General features: G+C 35.7%; 1 protein-coding gene across 1 annotated transcript; it reads right to left on the minus strand.

Moving 5' to 3' along the window:
* Positions 1–4,081: 4,081 nt before the first annotated feature.
* LOC105316781 (piggyBac transposable element-derived protein 3-like) lies at positions 4,082–4,627 on the minus strand. The gene has a single exon (XM_011411962.1). It carries the CDS (start codon positions 4,625–4,627, stop codon positions 4,082–4,084), a length of 546 nt encoding a protein of 181 aa, XP_011410264.1.
* Between the last annotated feature and the right edge of the window lie 22,723 nt (positions 4,628–27,350).

Genomic DNA, 27,350 nt, shown 5'->3' on the forward strand with positions numbered 1-27,350 from the left:
GCAGAGTCCTGCAGTCAATGATTTTTCCCCACTCAGGGAGCAGCTAGGCCTAGATCATGATTCTTGCAATGGTGTGAAACTGGAAATGACAGGTATATAGCTTATCATTCATATAATTATTATACCGCACATAACATTGCATTCAGATGAGATTGGACATGATGAAGAAGACATAATCAGAGTTGAGATTGGACTAAAAGATGTTAATCAGTGAAAAATAGTGAACCATATATAATAGATTGCAAAGTTTGGGATGGAGTTGATGACCATGACATACAAGATTTCGATTTTACAGATAAATGCACTAGTGATTCGATTCCAGTCTCATCTCCAGGGAGTCCAATGAGAAACACTTTTCACCAAATCGTTCTGTTTCTGTCGCTTCTTGGAAAGTTTTCGATAACAGTTGGAACTCTCTTCTTAAGCTTTTCTCATTCTTCTTGCATCTCTTAGGATCAATAGTTTCCACATTAGCTCCTTTGGTGAAAATATTTCCAACATCATTGCATGCAATGAAATCTGTTTGTCACATTTTATCAGATTCATTTGATAAACTAGTGGTTTGTCCTTCTTGTCACAGTATCTATAGGTTGGATGATTGTTCCCAAATAATAGGTGGGAAAAAATTCCCTGGCAGTGTCAAAGGGTATTGTACCCAAATCACCCACAAGCATACAATTGTAAACCTTGTAATGAAAGATTGGCTGCAGAAGTACTATCCTTCAAGGTTTATTGTTACTCATCTGTGATAAGCCGTCTCAAAAATCTGTTAGAGAAGAATGGAGTTCTTAAAGCGTGTGAGCACTGGAGGACAAGAGAAATTGAAGATAATAAGCTGGAAGATGTCTATGATGGCAGAGTATGGAAGAATTTCATGTATTGCAACGATAATCCATTTCTTGCAGCTCCACACAACTTAGGTTTAATGTTAAATGTTGATTGGTTCAATCCATATAAGCACTCACCTTACAGTGTTGGAGCAATATACATTGCTGTTTTAAACTTGCCTCATTTGGAGCGTTATAAGATTAAAAACCTCATTCTGCCAGGAATTATACCTGGACCAACAGAACCACCACTAAATATTAACACATACTTAGAGCCATTAGTTGATGAATTAAGCCACGTGTTTTTAGAAGGCCTATATGTTAAACCAGATAATATGGAACAAACATTTTTAGTGTAAGCTGGTCTAATGATGGTTTCATGCGACATACCTGCAGCAAGGAAAGTGTGTGGGTTTTTGGGGCATGCTGCAATGCTGGGGTGCTCAAAATGTCTAAAAACCTTTTATACAGATGGCCCTGGTTCTCATGTGCCGTATTCTGGTTTTGAAGCTGCACCCATACCAACAGAAATTCTTCATCGTCAAATGCACAATGTGCATTAAACCAGATTACAGCAACTACACGTCAGAAAGTAGAAAGTGATACTAGAAGTCGCTATACAGCACTTATGGAGTTGCCATATTTTGATTGTGTCCGTTATCATGTGGTTTGACCCCTTGCACCATCTTTTCTTAGGTACAGCCAAGCATATGATGAAGAACATTTGGATGAAAGAATGGGATGAAAATGTCACAGCCCTAACTAATAGGAACCTTTCAGAAATACAAGAGAAAGTTGATTTCTGCATAGTTCCTAGTTACCTCGGACGAATACCAAGGAAAATAGCATCTAAGTTCTCTAGTTTTAAGGCAGACCAGTGGCAATCTTGGACTCTAATATTTTCTGTGTGTGCCCTTAAGGGATACTTGGTACTGTGCATTTAGAAATTTGGAGGAAATTTGTTCATGTTTGTAGGCTTTTGTCACCATCTATAATATGAAAGGAACAATTTGATGAAGCTTATTACTTGATGTTTGTAAAGATATAGAATCTAGGTATTGGCAACAAGCAGTAACAAATATTATGCATTTGCACATGCATTTGAAAGACTGCATTCTTGATTATGGTCCCTTAAGTAGTTTTTGGGTTTTTGCCTTTGAGCGATATAATGGCTATTTAAGAAAGTTCCCTACTAACAATTGCTCAGTTGAAATTCAAATAATAAGAAAAATATGTCGGGACCTACATTTTCGTAATTTGGCACTTTCCACTGAAAGTTTCATTGAAATACCTGACTTTGACTTTAATTTGAAGCAGGTACTTTGAGTGAAATATTGGTATATCATGACAACACTTCAATTAAAATGTCTATGCTACCACTTCAAAAACAAGTGATGTTCCTTCACACTTGTGGTCTCATGATAGTCATGTGCACTTTCTTGGAGGCAAAGGAAAAGTTCTCCTTGAAGAATATGACATAGATCGCTTGTACTATGTTTATAAAATATTATACACAGAAAATATGCTGGCTGCAGATAGAAATGATATGAGCAAGTTTGTAATTCAGTGTAGTAGAGTAGAGGCAAGGGGTCAATTGTGGGGATCAAGCAAAACTTCATCAAAAAGCTTTTCATTTATAATAGGAGCTTGGTGTGGCCTTGGTGGACAAGTAGTGACAGATGATGTGTTACTTTGTCCTGGTATAGTTCTTACTTACTTTAAACACAATGTACTCCTCAATATAGAAGGCACAACAAAGCTGTTGGTACATAATCTTGCTGAGGTAGATTGGTTTTGTTCACATCCATAGAGAAATCTTATAAGCTATCCTACTGAATTATACTGCAAAAATATTTTTGATTTATTTGGTAATGCATCATTCATTCCTTTTAATAGGATTTACTCTCAGTTTGTTGTAGGAGACTATGCTCTTGAATCTTATTTGTGTTTGTCCAACAATATCACAACACTTCCTGTAAAGAAACACTATCTATTAGACTAATTTACCTTCTTATGCTTGCTTTGAGTTTGTAGTTCAAAACTCTTGACTAATTGTTAATTTTAAGTTTGTGATATATCGAATACAAAATAAATCTAAAACAAATATATGATGCATTTACGTAGTGATATAAATTTAATAGTAAATATGAAATAAATTTAACTGGGTATATAAATACATTGTAAATCTATGTGCAATATTTACACAACATTTGTGAACCATAGCAAATATAAAGACAATATTCACTTCACATTTACAAGCATGCAAACATGACTCACATACTACTTTTGGTCTAGTAAATGATGTGAGGGAGTGAGACCAGTGATGGGAGTGAGACCAGTGAAGGGAGGGAGTGGGACCAGTGTTTGAAGGGAGTGATGGTGAGGCAGTAAGATGGTTAGAGAGTGAGGGTCGTGAGATGGTGAGAGAGTGAGAGCAGAGACAGTATGTGGGAGATGAATGAGTATATTACATGTAAGTGAAAGTGACACCAGTTGAGAAAGCAGTATTATGTCCAACATGGTGGATATCATACTGCAGAAAGCAGCCTGTAGCCTGACCCTTGTGGTGTAAGTAGTTATTGCACTCTTCACAAAACCATTTTGTGTCCTTTCTATTCTTTTGTAGTGAGCAGTAGTGGAATATATATTGGTTTCCATCACCAAATAGTGGATAATGTGCCATTCTGAAGTTCTTAGTAGATTCAGATGGCCTTCTTCCCTTCCCCTTTTTTGAACAATAACCATCTAGTAACTGTTGGGACAAAGCTGTCCGAAAAGCTTTTGTGGACTTCACATCTTGTAGGTCAGGGTGAGTTTTGGCTATTGTGAGGGAATTGGTTACAGCAATGTCTAATACCATCCAGAAGAGGTACTTGTAGTACAATCTGCTCTTGATTCTGACATGATCATACTCTCTTACCTGGTGATTTCTGTTTACTCCCCCCATGTATTTATTGTAGGTGATGATGGCATGGGGACTGGAGAAATTACAATGCTCTCCAGTCTTCATTTTTCTCTGAACCTCATGAAGTGATACAGTCTGGCAGAATGTAGAGCAAACTGTAATAAGATTTGTAGTCAGATTACGGTTGAGAGTACTGTGTCTGCTCTCACTCTCTTCTCTCATAGGAAACCCTTTCATAGCATGGACCTTTCGCTCCGTAAGGAAGCCCCTGCAATGAAATCATAGAGTTCCTGTTGCATACAGTCCTTCATGTAGTTCTTGAAAGAGATTAATGCTGGTGATGAAATTTTCACAGTATAAGTGATGGTGCTTGTGTACAAGGCTGCGAGAAAGATCTTTCACTACTCTCGCCCCAAGACCCCTCTATGGTGATATTTCCCTGCTTACATACACTTGGAATTGAGACACATCTTTTATGGCTATATGCTCTCACCGACACCTTTAAACCACGTCTCACAGGCTTCTTTGGCATATATTGCTTGAGTGACGAGTTCCCTTTGTATGGAACCATCACCTTGTCAATGGGGCATTCTCTGTTTTGATTATAAAGGCAAAACCTTTTTATCATACTTAGTACTTCCCTTACCTTCCACAGGTGATCTAGATCACTGCCATGTGCTTCATTGTTAGTAAAATGAAGGTACTTGTGAATGTCAATGAAGCGATCACGCGCCATTTTTTCAGCAATAGCTGGATAACAAAAAATTTTGTCCTTGCTCCAGTAGTTGTAAAGGTAAGGGAGATCAACAAGCCCCATCAATATCATGATACCAAAGTAGGCATACAGATCACTGGCCCCAAACTTTTCCCACTTCTCATACTTAGAATCTCCCATCACCGTTTGAGTGTAGTGATTTGTTTCTGTCACTGTATGGGTTACATGGACCTGGTCAAATATGAGTTTGAAGACACCTACTGCTGTTCTTGGCACTGGAACTGTAACTCAAGTAGGCTGGTCAAAATCCTCCACAAACATAGGTCCAAGCTCATCAGTCCACTGGTAATCCCTACAATAAATTTACATGTAATCACATTGCTGTATCTATTATTTTTATTATTATCATTGTTATTATTACCATTACTGTCATTATTATTATGGTCCTTATTATTATTTTTATGATTACATCACTCTTGCAGGTCTCGATAAACAGGTGTAGTCTCCAATGAATCATCATCCCTCTCAATACATCATCTGGCATGCTAAAAGTTCTTTTATAGAAATAATTGCTTTGCAATATCAGGTATACTTACTCATAATCATTGCTTCTGCAATCATACTTGTCATACTTCTCATCCCTTGCCATAAAACTTAGTATAATCGGTTTCATTTGAGTTGACACAGGAAGTAAATCAAATTTTGCATCACAGAACTTCATTCCTAGCTACACCCAAAAATGATGACGGAGTGCAAGCAAACTCTTTCATTGAGCGTTTCTTCCCCTCTGTGATCTTTTATTGTCTATTTTATCCTTGCTTTGGATACTACTACCTTTCATTATCAGTGGCTAGACCTTTCTGTTATAAATCTAACAAAGACCTTGGATACAGATAATAGCAACCTAGGTTAAGGGTGATGAAACCTACGGTGATGGAGAAAGCTGTAGACAGCTACAGCAGATGTTTCCCAGTAGTATAGGCTGCTAGTTGAATGCCTGCTTCTTTAAAGGACCTTATCGGTATGCTTTTATTCAATAAAATAAAAATTAATAAATTTGTTAAAATAATGAGATGCAAATGATATTCACGAGTGTGATGTAGCATGAACGTAATGATTCACCATGGCAGCTCCCATTGAACTAGAGCAGAAGAACCCGTTCAGAACCTTCAAAGTACCTAGGCTCAAAAATTGGTATAGATTTTCACAAGAACCTGTTACGCAACTGTACTAAGTTTCAAGTTGCTAGCATTAGTAGTAAATAAGTAATAAGGAGTGGTACTTGGGCAACTCAACTGAAACCAACTATAATTGTACTGCACATAGGAAATTTTGCTTTCTTACTCATAGTTGTTGAACTCTAGTTCATCATCACAGCCCAAGTCAAAGTTCTGACCAAAACCGTCATCATCATCAGCAGAAATAAAGTTCAGAACTTCATTAGCAGTAAAGGAAGTTACTATTTTATAATTTTGTATTTTGTTTTGCAATTTCATTGTACAAAAAAAGGACTTACATTGCTGCAAGTGCAACTTTACCACTAAAGATAAGACAATTTTTTAAGCAAGAGCGCAGTAAAGACAGCAATAAAATTGCCCGCTACGTAGCTTACTGTTGCGTAGCAATATTCCCGTGTGGCTGACCACACCCAGCACATATTTCCATTGAAGTGTTAGGCAAAGGAGCTGTTATGACTCGCTCGCCATTTTCTTGCTCTGACTTGACAAGCCCATTGTTGGTCAACACATTGTTTTTGTCCTTCTATCAATTTCGAGGTAACCTACCTCAGCCGCTAATCATTTCTGATGCATTCTGCTGTTTGAGTCATGCTACTGTAGTTTTCTACTATTTTACTGTGTTATGATAGTTTGACAATGTTATATATATTAGACAGATGATATTAGAAGTTATAGAAGCTATTTAGAAGCTATCTTGTTTTAAGTAACTAAGAAAATAATAAACCATGTACATAAATGTCAATTGTACTACACGTACGCATGCTAATGATGTTATCAGCAATAAATGGTTAATTTATGCGCATGTGATATAATTAACATGACCACATAATCATAACAGATAGTATTGTTTTTAAGAAACAAGAACGGAAACAAGTAAATAAAAAACATTAGAAATGAAATAGTAGTAGGATTGAATTAGAAAAAAGTAAAGAAACAGGAGGGTATTGCAAACTGGTGTGGTAAAGAAATCCTACACCACAGCATGAAGATACATGTGTCATAGTGTTATTGTGTAGCAGTCTGTGTGCTAGCATAGTTACAACTCATGCTTTGGATTGTATTCTTCATGGAGTGGTGTAGGATTTCTATACCACACCAGTTTGCACTACCGTCTTATTACTATCCTTTTTTCCAATTTAATCCTACTATGCTTTTCATTTGTAATGTTTCTTATTTACTTGTTGATAATAATAATAATGTGAGGCTAACCTCAGCTTCCAAGCCTGTGGCATCTACACCAGTCTCCCGAAAGTTTAAGAACCCCATCATCCAGAGTTGCAGCGGAGTTCTACTGTGCTCGGTTCTCAACAAATGATGAACCCAACCTTCATGGAAGACGTCAAGTTGATGTTTGAATAGCTGGTAGCATGACATTTTGAAATGAATACATATCCAGAGGATCGTCAATGTTCAGCAGCCCAGAGTCTTCCAAAAAGTAAGAGATTATTGAAAAAGCAAACATGACCAGAAAACAAGTCTCGCCATAGTCTCTCTATTCTCTGGTTGTGCACACTGCGTCCAGCGATGACACTTGCCCTTTTTGGACCTCTATCAGGATGGTTGAGCATAAAGTCAGACACGTGAGTTTTCTCTGCCTTTGTCTGTTCAAATTTGGGAAGGAAGGCCATATTTGTCTACTACGTTTCTTAAGTTTGAAAACACTGTACATGCACATTTATTATTTGATTCTTGTAACAATACTATTAATCTGCAGAACCCAATAATAACCTAATATTAGTATTACAAACTTCACCCTTATTAGTTTGTGGCATTTGTTTATATGCCACAAGACTATTAGGAGTAGACTCAACATTCCTCATGTGATTTTTAATGCCATGGGGCTCAACTCTATCAAGGGAATGTCTCGCCCTCTGCACATGTACTCAAGAACTGCGAAGGTGTCGAGAGACTGACTTATCCCCACAGTAGGGGTGGTGTTGTACAATACACCTGACAAGTGCATCCAGGTCATTATTTGTTAATAATGTATATTGTTTTAGTCCCAGATCTTCAATTCCTCACTCTACTGTGTGTCTGTAACAGCTAAACATGATTGCTTTATCAGAAACTTTAAAAATGCTTCAACAAACCATTCCAGTTGAAATTAGTCTATTTTCAGTCTTTGTCTCCGCAACGTCAAACATTTCACACAGAAATGTGTTACTGTTACTTGCATGATACAACAAAGTTCCCTCACTACTTCATAAAGTTCCCTTACTACTTCAACAAACTCTGACCTGACATAAACTGTTACACAGACATTTGCTTATCATCGAAATTCATATCAGAGGCTACCAAAAGATCCAGAATATCCTGAAATTCGTCTAAAAGAGGGAAGAGATTCAAAGGATATGCTTTTTCTTGTCCTAATTGTATAAGATTCCTTATTGCTGCCTTGACTGAACTAAAGAAGCGGTTCCAAGTGGTTGCATTTATTTCCAGAAGGCATGGTTTGGGCGTGGCCTTCTGCCTGCCAGCCAGCTAGGCCAGCGCTGCAACTGCATCATTCCAGTAATTTTCAGCATTAATCCTTTGTATAGCTAATGGCATGCATTCCGCGCTTTCCACATTGCTCACACTATGTCAATGATATTTCTTCCTTTTTGTTGCACTTGGCATTCCATAGAATACTTTGAAAACCAGGCTAGATGCTCAAAATTGGAAATTGAGATTTATCCATTTTTAATTAAGCACAGTTTTTCCTTATAATTTGTTACCTTTCCATTTCGTTTGTCACATTTAGTGATGAGTAATGATTATTTTTGCAAAAATTAGCCTAAACAGATGCAATTGAGTTACAGCCATTGTTATAAATCTTGCATTATTTACATGGTGCACAACAAAAAGAAAGGTCTGTAAAATACCTCTTTTAAGTTATTTATGAGCAAACTTGGTATCAAAATGAATGAAAGAAATTTTTTTTATGCCATACATTTTTCATATAATCTCAGTTCTGATCAGGAACAACTATCACAACTTTGAGAAATCATATCTCTAACTGATGATTCCAGTAGATAGCCTGGTTTTCCCATATCTGTTCACAAATAATGAAAGTTATTCATTATGACTGAGAAATGAAGAGTGGTAAACATTAATGGAAAATGAAGTGCAAAACTAAATGAAAAAAGAAGAGTTGCAAACATTACTGATAAATTAAATGAAAACATGAAGAGTTGTAAACATTAGTGATAAATGAATAGTTTTAAAGTATAATGATAAATGTCAGTCAAAAAGTAAAGCTATTTTGTTAAACTCATTTTAACTAAAGAGACACAAAGTATTACTGAAACTACGAGGTGTATTAGACATTGCACATGCTTTAAGGAGCAGCTCCTTGTTGGACAAGCTGCCTGAGATACAGTCATTTACTCAAGACTTACAGCCCAAAATTGACTTGTAAGAATTAGATAAGTTAATTGGAGGCTTCAGTAATCTGTGGCAAATATTACATTTCAATGTATTAAGTAATAGGCCTTTTAGTGCCATGGGTACTTCTGTATCTTTGGTCAAACTCATCAAAGATTTAAAGCTATTATCTAATTCACTTAGACTTCAACTTCTTCCATTGACTTTGCGTTTTGAATCCAAAGGAGTTGCTCTTAAATCAGTCTTGGAGCAACATAAAACTTTTTTGCTGGCTGTTTCCAAAAATTTAATCCTACACCAATTACAAAAACTCAATTTTAATTATGCAAACATTGATTTACCACATGTGGCTTCACAATCAGTGACCTCATTACCGTCTGAAGTAACTAAAACATACTTGAGTCTTCATGTTTTTTCAATGTGTCCTGCAATAATTCATGTTAGTTGGTGATGAATCAGTGTTAACGAAAGCGTACATAGCTTTAGTGATGTCCCTTTTCTTCTTTCCTATCCTTGCCTTTGTTACCCTTACAAGTAGTTGGTACTAGACTAATTTCCAAAAACACTCCTAAGTAGGCAAAATACGGTATTACCAAAATTTTATTTTTAATAAGCAATCTTGTATCATACTAAAGCCTGGTTTCCATAAAATGGCTACACCACTGCCTTACAAAACTGATGGTGACAAAAATCAGGTGTATCTCAACTTGTATGCAAACCACAAAAATGATACAACTGTTTGGGACCATGCAGGCATGGTCCAGGCTTAATTAGGTCCTCCTATGTCTATAGGGGACAACCACAGATACAATGTACCTGAACCTTTGATGGCCACTTGATGTTGGAGTAGGACAAACAGTTAGAGCTACTGCTTGGCCCAGTACAATCTGATGCTTGTACATAAAGAAGACCATAAGTAGAAATTGTACTTGGTACTTCAAATACACTGTCATCATTAGCGAAGATGGGTACTGCAGAAAAGTTGTCCCATAGCCAAACATTACAGGGATCAACCTTTATATGAAATAAATAATGCAGTCAGTTACACCAGCAGGAAATTGTCTTGTTTTAAGTCAAACATTCTTCTTAATTTCACTGTAGTTATATTATCCACTCTCAAGATATCATGCGATTTGTCTCCACTTACAAATGTGAATGTATCAATCATAGTTGGTCTACATCACAAAATTATCATCAGTATGGCCCAATTCAACATGCCACAAACTAAATGGCACTGAATCTGATCGATTGAGTACAATGAGATGTGTGATAACCAGCTGTGTGGACTGAGACTGGTGGTGACAACTCAAGTGGGGAAAAGGTTAAGATGACGTGCTCACAGCCTCAACTTCTTGTTGCTCTGATAACTAGTCCAGGAGTGGGGTCAAGAGATGACTAGGAAAAAGACAGTCAAAGGCTAGTCTCATCAGTCAAAACGCTCACAGCAACAACTTCTTGCTTCTCAGAATCAACACGTGTGAAGGCTCTTTACCTTACATTGCGCATGTGTAGAAGTGAAACTAGATTTATTTAGAAAAATAAAATTTGATACAAGTCGCTTCTAACTAATGCAGGTTTTTCCAAAGTATAATAAAATGAGTGGTGAAATAAGGATGGACAATTAATCTATAATTAAAAGAAGCTCTTTAAGCTAATAAGTTTGAATTTCAAGTACAAGTTATTTAGCTATTGTTTAATTACCAAAAAGCCTTCTTTCTTACCTAATGGTTGTGAATACATGTAGAGCTACAAATACAACAAAGGTACTTTTCAACACTATACATACAGTGTTATTTGGAGGTGATCAATTGTCTGTTGCCAGAGCAACAGGAATGAGGCAAACTCATAACACAAACAGAGAAAAGCTGCAACCTTAATCTCAGTTTTTAAAAGACTGGCACGCTCAAGTTACTTCGTTACTGGTATGCATAATTATGTTTATTCAATGCAAGTATTATTATGATTGAAATTATGTAAGTACCATTCTTACAACTAATGAAGGAATCCTTTGAAAGGCAGCAAGGATCATTGATTCAACTAAATAATTTGATAAAAGCAACTTCATTTCGAAAAGACCCAGAGTAAAGCAACTGAGCACTTTTTGTCAAAAGCAATGGCTGGATATGTCTGGAAAGGGTATTCTGAGAACCAGTGATGGCAACTTACATTACATCAGGTTTCTGAGAGAAACGTTAATTTATTTTTGCCATTATTCAGTGTAATAACAAACAGTAATAAATTATATGCAGTAGTTACACATCTGAGTTAATACCTTTGGAGCATTTTTACGTTGCAACCAGAGTGGGAGATGGAGACAGGATCATGATGCTGTGGAAATTTTTACAATTGTTTGTAATGCTGGCAACAGAGTTAACTATAAAAAAGAAGCTATCACTTTGCTTATATTGACCACTGAAAGCTGATAAGCTGGCCTATAAAAATCTTAACAAACAATGTCAAATTGGATGAAACATCTCAAGTGATTTGTATGTTGAACATTTGACTAGAAGGTTCATGTAACTGAGAGTCAAACATAAAAACAAATACCATTCTTTTTGCAGCAAAGTCTATTGGAATTGTTTAGCATATTTGCGACCAGTTTGACAAAGAAACAGCTAACAGGAAGCAGGGATCCAACAAGCATGCGGTACCATCAAGTTGTAAAGATGTATCTTTAATAGTTAATAGCTTGGAGGAGGAGCCTAGTTTTTTGATTAACAGACCACACCTCCTTTAAGGGAAGGTACTCACTCTTGGAAGACTTCCATAAGGAGTCAATGACAGACAAAATTATTTATTGTGCTGGAATCTTTTTATTAATCAATTAACAATTTGAAAGTAAACATACTATGCATGATTGAATATAGTCTCGTGCCCCGCCCCTTCGCTTTTGGAGAAAGGGTCTAGGGACACTCAAGGCTTTTTTGTTGCATAAAGCTGGAATGTCAGCGTCCCAATCAGATTGCTCCAACCACATGGTACCACTGCAAACTAGTTAATATGACATGACATAATTTTAATAAAATGGCCACTAAAAGATAAGTAGAATTTGTAGGAGCTTCATGAGTTGTTACAGGATTTGAGGTTCAAAGAGAAGTAAAGGAGGAACAGAAATGGGCTTCACAAAGTCTGTTATTGATGATTAGGATAGTTTCTTGTGCCTGCTGACAGGATTTGGTGGCAAACAAAGTGTCAATTACTACTGTGGCTCTGTACTGCATTATGTCCATTGGAAAATAAGTTCTGGAACAAAAAACTCTTCATTGGTCCTCTGGTCAATGACTAAAGCTAGTGAGCTTACCTATTGATGAGCAATGAGTTAAGAAATGGTCAGTTCACTTAACTTATGATTGTTGTCTAATAATTATCTGTAGTGCTATAGGGGTAAATACTTTTATGGAAGATGAAGAACTACTTCTACCTCATCTGCAAATGATGTCTCTAACAGCCATGGCCTTTGTAGCATTCTTATTACTATCATTATATTATTATACAATTTTAGTCAATCTTGCATTATTAAACATACTGTTTTGATCTGATAGCAAAATGCATTTAATAAGTAGAGGATGAATGAAGAAAAACAAAACAAATTAATGATAAAAACTGATTTGAAATGAGTTTTAGCTAAGATTCCTTCTTCAAACTTCTGGTAGCCATGTTCTTGGGATGTGTCTATCACCTGAAATTAACACGTGGATACATCCGGTCATATGATCAGCTGCACCAATTACATTCCAGCATGCAACAAAAAAGCCTTGAGTGTCTCCAGACCCTTCCTCCAAAAGTGAAGGGGCGGGGCCGAGACTAGATTAAATACAGCTGTTACATATTCAAATAGGGAAATTGACATCATAACATTAACATGTATATAGTATCTAAAGTACTTTCAGTGAGGGGTGGACATAGGATTTAATTTTTGGGGGGGCAATTGTGAGATGGGAGGAGTAATTAGGGGGTGTGGTCAACTAAGCTTGTACAAAACTTTTGGGAATGTAAAAATTATGAAGACTAAGCCTGCTGAAATGAACCCGTTTGTGGTTTAAAGATAGTTTACATAGTCCAGTACTGCAGCTGCTCACAGTTTACACAGGTAAACCATTGTTTATATTACTCCATAAAATTTTTGGGGGGGCATTGCCCACCCCCCATAGATCCGCCACTGCTATCAGCATTGATGGAAAAACGACTACAGTAAATATCACCAGCAATTGGTAGTATTGGCTTCTTATTTATGCATTTCTCAACCAACAGAAACTCATCCTGTTTTATATAACAAAGTACCATAGCTTTGCTTATCATTCCTTCCTGCTATCCCTATATCCTGGACATACCTTCTATAGAATGTGGTGACCCCCAGTGATATGTACTTTATCTCAGGACTATCTATGCCCATACCAAAAGCTATAATTATTTGAATGTGAGATGACTCTTTTATAAATTCCGATTGTACTTCTTCCTTCATTCCATGAAGACTGCCTCTTTCATACAAATTAAGAATACAGTATTTATGCTTGTTAGGAACACCCAGAGGATAAAGGTGCATATGAACCAAGCATTTTGTCTTACACATATACAATATTGCGGTGTTTCTAAGAATGAGAGAACATCACAGTCTTAGGATGATTCAGTTCATTGATTCTGACACTTTCTGCAATATCTCTTGAAAATTCACCAAGACTGATGAACTGCGCCAACAAACAGATACCTCGACTTGGGGACAATCTCACTCATAGCATTCTCCATTCTTTACTGCCAAATGACATCATAATTTGATTGTCTCAGAGTTGCTATGTAGTTAATAATAGAATAAAAGGAAACTCGTCACCCCAATACAAATCATTCAACGTGAAATAATAACTATTATACTCTGACAACATCTTGATACAGTGAGCTTATCAAGAACAGAGTAACCATTTTATTCTTTAACGGTAACCGACTTATTGGCCTAATATGACAATATGATTATAAAAATGATATGTGCTTAGTCTTATTGTCTGAAAAAATAATTCACAAAAAACATGAGCCTCCACAGTTGCTCATTTTACTTCCTACTATTTTTCATTCTGTCAGGGGGTGTGGCTAAACGTGATGTCATACAAGGCATAAGGCTGACTTTTACCATTGACTGCAATGTAAAATTAGTTGCTGATAACTCTGTTAAGACTTAATTTTATACCTTGTAGCTTTAAACCTGTGGTAAGTGATAGATTGTGCTCATAATTCAAACTTGTCAGAGGACATCTGAGTCATTATGGCTCACATAGCATGCAGCTCATAGCCAAAATTTGACAATTCATAATGAAGCTGTGCTTGTGTGGTTTATGAAATTTCATGTACTAATGTTGCTTAATAGTGTTAAAACACCAAAATATATCAATAAACACATGCAACACACAACCACAGCTTCATTATGGATTGTCAAAAGAAGGCTTTGAACAGCAAGCTATGCCAACCATAATGACTCAAATGTCCACTGAAAATTATAAGCCCAATGTATTACTATTACCACAGGTTTAAAGCTACAAGGTATAAAATAAAGTCTAACAGAGATAGCTTTGTATGACGTCACATTTAGCCACACCCCCTGACAAGATGTCAAATGGTAGGAGGAAAATGTGAAACTTTGCAGGCTCATATCTTTGAGAAAAAATTTTTTTTCAGACATTAAGACTTAGCACATATCATATCTATGATCATATATTCATAATAGGCCAATTAAAGTACCCCAGAAATCATATCAGTGACCCTTTAAATCTCTGACAATAGCATGTCTCAAGTCTAAGAATTTAAATAAATACTCTCCAGAGTAATTAATATTGCTAGCACTTGTTTTCTTAAAATATCTCGATCCTCCTGTACCTCACCATTGCATTTAACTATTACACCTTTTGCTTTGAAACTTCATATTGATCCATCATTAGTGAATTTGCACAATACCTTCTTGACGCTTGTACCCTTTAATACAAATGAGTGATTCGCAAAAATAGTAGAGTTATCTAATAAAACTAACAAGGGCAGTTGGCAAAATTAATAAACCATTGATTTTCCAGATCTATCCCAAACTTCGCTACCATCACGAACTGCACTTGGGGCTTGGTGACCATGCTCATCACCTATAATCACTCTGGTGTTTTTGGCCAAATAAAATTGCCATTAAAGGAGGAGAAAAAACTTTGACAAAACACAAGGAAAAAGTCACATTGTAATCGAACATGGCACCTTTAGAAAAGCAGAGATTATGTCAGTTACATGTTTAATTTTGTGTGAAAATTTAGGTCCTAAGTTAATAACAGAAACAAAGAAAATGAGTGACAACAATACTGAGCCACACTATTGACTTCGGAGTTATAAAACCAGAAAATTTTTAGAACACTTCTTAAATTAATGATCAATGTCCTCACTAAATGTTAAAATAATGATTAAGAGTCCTCACACTGCCTTTTGTTCACTTATGTGATGCATTACGTGGAACCAAACATCTCTGGAACTATGACAATATATATCTTTCACACCACAAATTCGTCTAGATATGATGGACACTGCTGTGATGACATACATTCATTCTTTTCAGCTTCCATTTTGCTCAGCTCCATTAAGACTCAATGTTTTCGGTATGCACCCTAGTAGCTGGATATAAAAAATTGACTAAATAATTAGCCATTTGCTGGGCAGTAACTTGTGGTGGAGAAGCAACTACTGGTAGAGAAGCACTCCAGTCGTCAGAGTAAACAGTGGTACCATTAGCTCATGTGGTGCACTTATGTGATAAAGAGTTGCTGCCTGTCTGTTATGAAACAGTTGCGTCAAACCTAGTGATGGTGGGAATAAAGTGTTCACCATCCCAAAAACCCACAACTCCAGTCTAGAAATGTGCCCATAACGGGATTGGCTATGGTATTGGCCGACATTTGGACTAATAAGTATAATCAGATATAAATTGCACTGATAATACATGTTGTAAATTGGTTTGGACCACATGCGCAGTCAAAGAAATTGCATGTATAAATATGGCAGCTGCTGTTAAGAAGACCCCTAGATCACCAGTTTGGATATACTTTAGTGTGTGAAAACGCTAAATTTTCAAAGTGTAAAGTGTGTAGCAAAGAAGTATCTTGAGGTGGCAAAACTGCCACGTCCTACACAACGGCTAACCTAAAGTCTCACCTGAAAAAGCACCCCGATGTTTATTCATTTGCTGTCTCAACAGCTAGTCAAGGTGGGGTACAACTTACACTTGATCAATTCATTGCCCATACTTGTTCTTGAGATATAAATGCCACTAAAGCTTAAGCTGTACATTAAAAGTAGGGGAGATGATCACTCTCAATTTTTAACCGTTTAGTAACGTAGATGACAGAGGTTTTAGTTCTTCACTTAAGGTATTGGAGCCAAGATATGTAATACCAAGTAGGATATACATGACAGACGTTGTAATACCAAGAATTTAAAATGGCCGAGCCAAAGACTTCAGATAAGAAATTGTAGGAGTAATGTCTTTGAGTTTTACTTCAGATAGTTGGTCTGCTGATGTTGCTGATCACTTTGTGATAAGCCCACAATATATCAGAATTGTTCACATTTAAGTCTTCAGAGCTACATGTCCAGTCTTTCCCTGAGTCTCATAGAGGGACTTACATCTGTGCTATATTTTCTGTTATGATGCAGAAATGGCACATTGATAGAGAAAGCATTCATCTAGTTGTCATGACAATGCCAGTAATATGGTAAAAGCTATGGAAGATGGTGAGTTTGAACACTTTGTTTGCACATTCTTTGCAACACAATTCATGATTCTGTGTTGAGACAGAGATCTGTCATTCATGCTCTAGCTGTCTGTCAATGTATTGAAGGACATTTTAAACATACTCCACTAGCTTACAGTAAACACAAGTGAATACAGATGAACCTATGATTTCCAGAACATGCCCTGAAGCTAGATGTAACTACTAGATGGAACAGTACACTTAACATGTTACTATCAATTTAAGAACAAAATGAAGCACTAGCTGCCAATTATACTGAGAATAACATTGCTCAGCTAAGAAGCAATCAACTAGATCTTATCAACAAGCTTACTACTTCAATCACACCTTTGAAGATATCACCCAATCGATCTCATGAGGTAATTCTTGTGTTTCTGTTATTATCCCTTTTGTAAGGGCATTATGTAAACATTTAGAAAAGAATAAGACTGATCGAGGAGTTTGAACCATGAAACCAGCCATGTTAGATTCACTTAAGACTCGGTATAATGATGTAGAAAAGAACAATTTTCTCATTTTAGCTTCTATTTTTGATTCTTTTTTCAGGATTGTTGTTTTATTGGACCGGTTAGTCGAGCTCAAGCTAAAGTTCTATTAAGTAGCCAAGTAGACACTGGAATATCTCTTGACGAACACAATTGCTTAAGTGACGAACCAGTACAGAAGATGCTGAAGGCCACTATTGTCAAAATATCTGACAGAAGTTTTGGAAGTCACGAACAGAAGATATTGGGTGTAAATTTAGTACTTCCTTGGTAGAGAGAGATTTAGCAAAACCACATGTAACATTTTTAAGTGGAGCTTGTTTTTCTTAATAGAGTAAAAATAATAACCATTAACCTTAAATTTCAAGACATGAACAATAGTGTTTATCGTCTCTACCTGCTTCTGTTCCATCAGAACATGTATTTTCATCTGCTGGTGATATATAATGTGAAAAAATTGACTAAAGCCAGACAAAGCTGAACAATTACCTTTTATATAGGGCAACTTTGACTTAACAAACAATTATGACTTTTAATTTAAAGGTCATTGTAAAAAGTTATACCATTCAATTTCAGTGATAGAAGAACATAAAAAAAATTTTTAAAAACAAGATAAAGTTGGATTCCGAATTACCAACGAAAATACGAAATGAAAATTTTACTCGTGACGCTAATTCTACTCAACAAAGTACTTTCAATGTTATTATGTCAGAATTACGAATCACCTTGCAGTGGAGAGTATAATTTGCATCACGAGTAGGATATTCATTTTGTGTTTTTGTTGGTTGTTCAGAATCCTACTTCATCTTGTTTTTTTAAATTTTTAATGTCCTTGTTTGTGTTGATTTTTTTAATAATATTTATAATATTTTTTAATTTCCCATTTTGATGTCAGTTGATTTTACAGAAACAATAATTTTCTTTATTATTATTATCATTGTTATGACTTTACATCATTTATGTGAGACGGCATTGAATTGACAAGCTGAAGGAATATCAACTATCCTGATGACAAGTAAAATTAATACTAGCCTTAACACAAGTCCTTGTTCAAGAAGCTGTAAGTTGAGAGTGTCCATCTTGCCTGCAATGTTGCAGCTATTCCTGTTCTTGCAGGCTGTTGTCATTCATAAAATCATTGCATATCATAACATTAATTAATTGTTGGTTTTTTTAAATAAAATAAAATCACACACTTGATAAAACAGTAACATGTAAAATTAATACCTTCTTTTAGCTGGAAACCTTCACTAAAGTATTGCAGTAGTTGATTCCAAGCATAGCTTGGTAAAAAAATTATTATTTTCAATTATTTCTTCCAGGGCTGCAGATCTGAGCATGCGTGACCACACCCAAAATTTGGAGCAGATGCCTCATGCTTCTTTCATTAACAAAATGGCGGCATGCACCTAAGATAGCTCTATCCAGCAGTCACAGTATCACTTTTTCTTTACTTGAAGAGGACATGAATCTGCGCGTAGCCATTTTGAGTAGAGTGGTGTAAGAATTAGTCTTGTAGCACCAACCAATTGTGAGATACACCTCGCCAACTCAATTGACAGGACTAACTTTCTTGATGATGATGATAATGACAAAGATGAAAAAAATGGCTAAACAAAACGGCCAGTTCACCAATTTTTTAATTTCTTTTTATACAGATCCATGCAAGTGGTACCAGTGGAGTCCTCTAGTCAAGATAAGGTCCTCTAAAAAGTCTGTTAAGCACAGCAGCTCATTTTCCCAGTATAGCAAGGCTGCGAATGTCATGGCAGCTATTTTGTTTGGGGGTCAATCCCACTTAGTAACTCTACCACGTTACTATTATTGGTACTGGATATAGGCTTAAATATAACTGCAAAAATTTGTTATCAGAATATCAGCATTTTGTTATTGGTGCATCTCTACTCCTGTCTACTTGTTTGTACTCTATGAATCTGTGATAAAAAGTAAACTACAATATTCTGTTATTATTATTATTACTATGTATTCATTGTTGTTGTAGATATGTTATGTATTGATCATTACGTATGTATTATTATTGGTACAATTATTATTACCATTGTTATTACTATTCTTATTGTTACTTGCGTTGTCTTTATTGTGGCCATTATTATTTCTATTTATAGGCAGACTGTCAAAATGACATCATATGATGTATTATGATTTTTAGTATATAAGTGCATGCTTTTACTGTATTGGTTGTTCATTCATTCATTTGTTCATTTCTCCTTCCTTCTACTTCATTATTTCCATTCTCATTTAAAATCCTCTTTGAACCTAGTGAGTTTGCCATTCTCACATTACTGAGATACGCATGCTGTTCTTCCTACACCCATTTGTGTTCTACTTCAACTACTGGTTGCTACACCATTCAATTCCTGCTTCCCAACATTACAAATGTTACATCAATTTCTTTTTTTTAATGTAATTCTGAGTATATGTATGTACATGTATATTAGTTTATTTGATCCCCATCCTTTACTTTCCTATAGTCATGTTTATCCTACTGAAAGGCCTATATTAGGTTATCTTATGCACTATTACCCAGATCGTCCACCATTCTCTTCTGTAACTTTGGGAACCACCTTACAAAGGTGTTTGATATATTATCGGCACTTAGTCAGTATCCCAGGATTCTAAAATACTTGACACTAGTTCTTCAGTTTTAGTCTTGACAATCCTGCGCCTGTATTCCTTCAACTAATGCCACAGATATCCAATTAGATTTAAATCAGGGAATTCAGTAGGACTTTTGCGCCACTCTACATTATTATTATTTAACCACATACTGACTCTTACCTATCATGAAATAAATGATAATCTCCTTACTTAGTTAATCATGGTACAACTATATCATTCTAATGAGTATGCTTACATTCTTACAGTATTTCTTTGCGTAACTAGATATTTGTTCTCTAATTTTCTTTTTCTACTGCATAAAGGCTTTTTCCCACTTTGTACAATATGTGACCATAATTGACAAAAGGTACCTTATGGCGGATAGGAAAATTGGTCTTTATAGTCTTAAAAATCCAACTTCCTGAGCTCAATTTGTCATAAAATTACTCCAGAGGATGCAAAAAGTTACTATGTAACTTTTAGAAACAATGGTTGTCCAACAGAGCACTAAACAGGTTGGTATTTTTCATTAAAATGATGAATTTAAAAATCTGCCATAAGGTACCTTTTGTCAATTATGGTCACATATTTACACATTACCGAAGTATGCTTAGGATCATTATCCTGTATGAATCAGGAGTTTGAATTCACTTGATTCAAATATGGAGAAGACCTTCATTGAGCAATTCAATGAAGCCACTTGCATTTATTTGTCCTTCAAAAATTATGATAGGAGTTTTCCGTTGTCAGCTAATGCCTGCCAAAACATGGACTTTGCAAGGCTGCTTTGCTCTATGTAATAATAAATTATCAAACAATTTACTATTTGTAATTAATTTTCACCCAGGTTTTGGCCTTGCTGGAGTTCCTCTTTCTAGAGGCAAGCCTATGCTAACAAACAGGATTCTGCAAGGACGTATCTAGAAACTGGGAAAAGGGGGTGCTGAGGACACTCTAAGGAGGCAGTGATTTTGGTCACACCTTTTTGAGGTTGTAAAACGGTACGGTACTTTCCTTCATTTTTACAAATTACGGGTGTCGTCAAGATGATTTTAATCATACTGGTACTTCTGATCGCTCTTTTAAGCACTGGAAACTGCTGAAATCATGATCAGGTGGCTAGGTAACTTCAATGGTCTTAGTAGTGATAAAAGAGTCCAGGATTTGAGTAAATTTTTTTCAGCCCAGCCATGAGGCGGGTGCTCAAGCCTCCTCAGCCCCCCATGCATACGCAAGTGTACTGCTCTCATCTGTCCATAATACATTATTGATTTCATCATTTAGAGCCTCCTGAAAGTGCTTCTTAACAAACTGTAGTCATTTCTGCATGATGGCTTCTCTTATGAGCTGGCAGGAAGCACTTCCACAAAAAGTCCAGCCTAACATTTCTCAAGACAGTAAGATGGTTCGTAATGAAAGTTGGTGACCATTATCTAACACAACTTTTTGTAGCTGCATAGCAGTAGTTTCATCATCTAACTGCATCTGATTTTCAACAATCCTTGAAACACCAACTGATAATTGTAGGACGTCCTGATCCTATAAGTATAAAATCAAAGGTGTTTATTGGCATCTCGTCCTTTTTTTAGCATTTCAACATTACTGGTTGACTTATGTCCTAAAGCTGTGCGAGAATAATGGTACAAAGATACAAGTAATATCCTAACATGATACGTGGATAAAACTTTGCTGCTTATACATAGTGCAAACCATGTCAGAGACAAGTCTGAAAAACGCAGGGTAAGAGTAGAGAAAAGAGAAGTCTGAAGATGTGAAGAAAGAGATCTGACATTATTAGAAGGTAGGCTGAGTTCATATGTGCTGTGCATATATCTGTGCATGCGCTATCTTTGAATGCATGTGCATTACAAATGTGGTGAGACTTCAATCGCACTTCAACAGTATTATTATCGTAGAACTGCAGATCTACAGTTCACTACTTAGCTTTACTTTTGCGCTATACTGTACATGTTACTACGTAAGAGTGACTGAACAGTGCATAGCAGTTATGTCAGCAACCACATCCATGTTCAAAGTACTTCAATAACTTTTCTTCCTTGTGCTGGTCTTCATTCCTCTTGTCATCACAAAAGGGAGTGGTTTAATTTTCTGGAGCATCAGGCGTCACTGATTCTAAATCCAGATCTGATACTTGTAACTCCCAGGCCACCTCAGCGTCAAACAACATTGGATTAATATCATCATCACAGACTTTATTCCATATCTTTTACTTCTTCAAATTCATATTGTGCGTTTATACAAGAGATGGAATTTGATTGTTGTGATATCTAACTGCTATTGACAGTTAGTATGTAAACCAACTGTTATAGAAAAGCTTACCACTAGTTTAATCACAAAAGTAATCCCAAAGCACTGAAGTACTGTCTTGAAGACATTTTTTCATTCAGCAAGCAAGTCATGTCTCTTTCTGTACACAATTTTGAAGTAGTCATCTTCGTTTATGTTACACCTTAAATATTTGCTATAGAGACTACATTGTCACCTATGACGCAGTTAAGCTCTCTGTTTCTGTTCCGTGTTAGCTCTGTGTAATAATTTTACGTGCACAATCAAGGTAGAAATGTGGAAGGGCTTATAACTCAGCAAAGAAGGCCTTGTTTTGCTGATTCAGGTGTCAAGGGAAAATTTTGTTTCTGTAACATGTTTTATGATAAAATGGATTTCGCCTACATGAAGATTTTTTGTGATTACAAGCCATATCTCAAACTGATAATTCCTGGAGATAGCCTTCTCGTTTTTTCATATTGGGTCACATATTCAAATTTATTTTTTGCACAGTTGTTAATTTTATTCTCTTTCTCAGCTACATAATGCACACTGTGGTATAAGTATTTATTTGCTTCTAAAACAGAATAATTGTACTGTAAATCCTTAAATAGAAACCGCATTCGAACAAATGCCAGGGTAGCAATACAATTTAACTATAATTATGCAACTCTAGCCCAAGAGTGACTGAGTAGTTTAGTGGATAATGCCTGAAGTTGCAGAAATCAAAAGCATGAGGTCGAACCCCAGTCTGAGCCAATGTTTTTTTTTAATTTTTATATTTTTTTCGAGGTCCAAATACCATATTGGGAAATAGACGCCCAGGCTTTTTTTTAAAGAAAATACGGTATGCATTACACATGCATGGTGCATTAATTATCATTTGCAGAGCCTGAAACAGTTCATTAAAAAATTGTTGAGACATTATGTCTGAACCTTGCCAAATTTGACGTACATATTTTTAAAATTCATTGGACATGGTTTTCACTGGATTCTGCCATAGTCCTAATGCAGCATGTTGTCTGAGTACTAAAGTACAAGGTATTTAGACAGAAATCAAGCTGAGGAATAACTTTTTGATTTATATACATGTATTAATGCCGTATAGTAAGTTTGCACTAAATGAAAAGTTGGATTTGAAAAATATTATAGCTATAGAAAATAGGGCCAAACTTTATAAGAAATAAAAAGTAGAAGTTATCCATTTTTGTAAATTTTCTTGTACATAAATGTTTCTATTTTTTAAAGAAAGCAAGCTGATTGCGAACAAATTGGGATTTTTTATAAATATTAAAAGTTGATTACTACTGACCAAAAGTCCCTGTACAGGGAGTTTGGCCAAATTTTAAATAAGATATAATCTATTTTCTATATTTTGTTTTCTTCAGTACCATTTTAAAGGAAAAAGAACAAAACTTTTAAAAAAACAAGGTTAAGTTGGATTCAAAACGACCAACAAAAATACGAAATGGAAATCTTACTCGTGATGCAAATTCTACTCTATTTGTACTTTCAATGTTATTATGTAAGAATTATGGATCACATTGCAATGTAGAGTAGAATTTGCATCACGAGTAGCATTTTCAATTCATACTTTCGTTGGTCGTTCAGAAACCTACTTAACCTTGTTTTTTAATTTTGTGTTCTTGTTTGTGTTGATTTTATCATAATATAATATTTCTTTGGTTGCCATTGTGATGCTTGTTGATTTTACACCAACAATAATTTCCTTTATTATTATCATTGTTATGACATTATATCACTTATAAGATACAGCATTGAATAGAAATGCTGAAGGAATATCAACTAAATGTATACTGATGACAAATGAAATTAATAGTCTTGGCAAGTCCTTGTTTAAGAAGCTGTAAGCTGAGTGTCCATCTTCCCTTCAATGTTGCATCTATTCTTCTTCTCCAGGCTGTTTTCATTGACATTATCATTGCTTATCATAACATTAATGAATTGTTCTATTTTAAAATAAAATAAAATCACACATGATAAAACAGTAACATGTAAGATTAATACCTTCTGTTAGCTGAAAACTTCCAATAAAGTATTGCAGTAGTTGTTTCCAAGCATAGCTTGGTAAAAAAATTGATTCTTCAAGAGATACAGATCTGAGCATGCGCGACCACACCCAAATTTTGGAGCATATGCTTTTTTATTAAACAAAATGGTGGCATGCAGCCAAGATGGCAGCCATCCAGCAGTCACAGTATCACTTTTTCTTTTCTGAAAAATGACTTGATGGGACATGGACCTGCGTATAAAGTGTTGGAGTAGATTGGTGTAAGAATTATCCTTGTAGCACCAATTGATACTGTCTAGAGCCACGCTATGGGGACCAATGGAGTCCTCTGGTCAAGAAAAGCTCCTAAGGATAGGAGCTCGTTTTCCCTGTATAGCAATGCTTCAAAAGACATGGCAGACATTTTGTTTGGGGGTGAATCCTACTTAGCAACGCTACCGCGTTACTAAAGTAAAGTTTTTTTAAAATATACAGTTTATTAAATGCAATTTAATAAACTTCAAATATTTTAGTATATATTGCTGCATAAGTTCTGATTTTGTAGAAACTTAATTGTTGTAGTAACTAGGTGATTTTATCTCTTTTTTCATTCCAGACTCAGTTGCAATGGAAGTTGATGTCATTTGCCTTGTGTACAATAGCTTTTGCAAAGCATGGACTTCAAACCAAAAAGCAACCGTGAGAAACAGGACATTATTGATTTCTTGTGATAGCACTCCTATTATTTATTACTTGATTCATTATTGGGAAATTGAGTATATAATGAAACAGCAAATTTTGCTGCTGCAATATTTTGTGTTTTGCTTATATATTTTCTGTAGGGTTCTGTGATCACTGTGTTCATGAGTTTTTTCTATTCAAGAAGTTGCCTCATCCAGTTTAGCACATTAGTTATGTTGTTTTGCTGCTTTATTGAGCCCACATTTTCATTTAAGTCATACTTTCAATTGCTGAAGCGGTGAAGACTCTAGAGCAGCTTAGATTATTTCTTGTCAGTTCAAATAATCTGTTTCTGTACTCTGCAATGTTTGCAAAACTTGTGTGCATGTTCAGAGATACTTATTTTGATAAGCTGAGGCATGATTCTGTATTACTTTTAACAAACATTAATGTCTTCTTTTTTCATGGGAAAGCTTAGCTAATTGAACCAGATGTGTGATGGGAATTATGTCCACCATAACTGACAAGTTTTGTGTAAGTTGGTATCAACTTTTTGTTAAAAATGCATCCTTACATGTATAGGTTGGTGTTCCATAATGTTAAAGGCTGGTGTTCCATAATTGCTACAACTTGCAATTGGGCAAATTTGGATTGCATCAAACTGTGCAAGTAAAAGGTATACATTATCTCTCTGTAAGTTAAGTGCATAACAATTTAAAGTACTGTATTTGCTCAAATATACGCCCAGCTTTAATAAACACCCATGACAAATATTTCCTAACTATAGATACACATATTTTACCCAGTATGTGTTACGATAATGGAATTGGCAGGGATAATCACAGACTGTAGTTGACAATAAATATGATGTAAACTCAAGTTAATACCAAGAGGTAAAACAAAGAGAGACAAAACGAGAAAACACCATAGCCAAAAGAGCATCAAAGAGAGAACAATATAACGACTGAAACAGAACAAATCAATAACAACAGACAGTTATAGACAGAATAGACTGTGCATGCATCACAACTTATATAACACCTATAACCACAAGTTTGAATTAGATAACCACAATTTAAAATACAATATCAATAATAATTAGGATAGATTGACTAGTGTACATCATAATACTATTATTTCTAACACTCCTTCTCACTTCTCAATTAGAGTAATTCCAGTCATTTCCCTTAGCTTGAGAAACTTCTCTATTCCAAATCCTTTTGTCATAATATCCGTGATAATTTCTTCTATCTTACAATATTTGATGCCTATCATTCCATCCTGTACCTTCTCCCTGACTTAATGGTACTTAATTTCAATATTCTTTGACTTTGAAGTAGGATTTATAGCCATACATATAGCTGCCTGATTATCTTCATAGATAACTGTAAGGTTTTGTGTTACAACCAAAATCAGAAGTAAGCCAAACAGTTTCTTAAGTAGCAGTGAGAGAGCAACATACTCTGCTTCAGCAGTTGACAGAGCTACACTGGTCAGCTTCTTGCTTCTCCAGCGGATACCTGCTCCTCCTATCTGAAATATGTATCCAGAGGTTGATCTATGATCGTCACTATCACCACTGAAGTCAGAGTCAGAGTATCCAACAAAAATGTCTGAACTGTCTCTCTTGTACAATAGACCATAGTCCTGTGTGCCTTTCAAGTATCTGATAATCCGCAATCCAGTGTTCTTTTGTAGGCTGAGAGGAGAATTTCCCCACATTAGATACAGCAAAGGATATATCGGGTCTTGTCATGGTTGCTAAGTATTGCAAGCTAGCAACAGCTGATTGATACAAAGCCATATAGCTCACTCATCTCCTTCTTTTGCCTTAACCAATTTGATACTAGAATTGACAGGTGTAGCTATTGCCTTAGAATCTTTCATGCCATACTTCTCAATTATACTAGCTGTAAATGTTGGTTGACTAATCCACATATAGTGTTTCTCAAGATTATGATGAACACTATCACCATGAAAGTAGTGTAGTTCACCCGTATCCTTTATTTCAAATTTAGTAGAGAGTGCTTGTTTGACTTCATTCATCTTACTGGCTTCCTTGACAGCAAGTATATCTTCTACATAAACAGCAATGATGAATAGCTCTCCTTTTGATGTGGTGTAGAGGCAAGGGTCACTCATACATTGAATGAATCCCATCTTCCTCAACTGACTATCTAGAGCTGTACATCCATTTGGTGTAACATTAAATCATGCAGAGCAGCCATAGCTATAATCGAACGAACTGACTCGAATCAGATAACTGGGCGAAACGTCTCATCATAGTCCACTTCAGCTTTCTGGGAGAAACCCTGTGCAACCAATCTAGCTTAATAACGCTCAACTGCACCATTAGCTTTTATCTTCAGTTTAAAAACCCATTACAACCCACAGTCTTTTTTTTATTACAGGGTAATTCAACTAGATCATATACCTTATTGGCTTTGAGTGACT

The sequence above is a fragment of the Amphimedon queenslandica genome, unplaced genomic scaffold, assembly GCF_000090795.2.
Source record: "Amphimedon queenslandica unplaced genomic scaffold, v1.1 AMPQUscaffold_13498, whole genome shotgun sequence".
NCBI classification, from domain to species: domain Eukaryota; kingdom Metazoa; phylum Porifera; class Demospongiae; order Haplosclerida; family Niphatidae; genus Amphimedon; species Amphimedon queenslandica.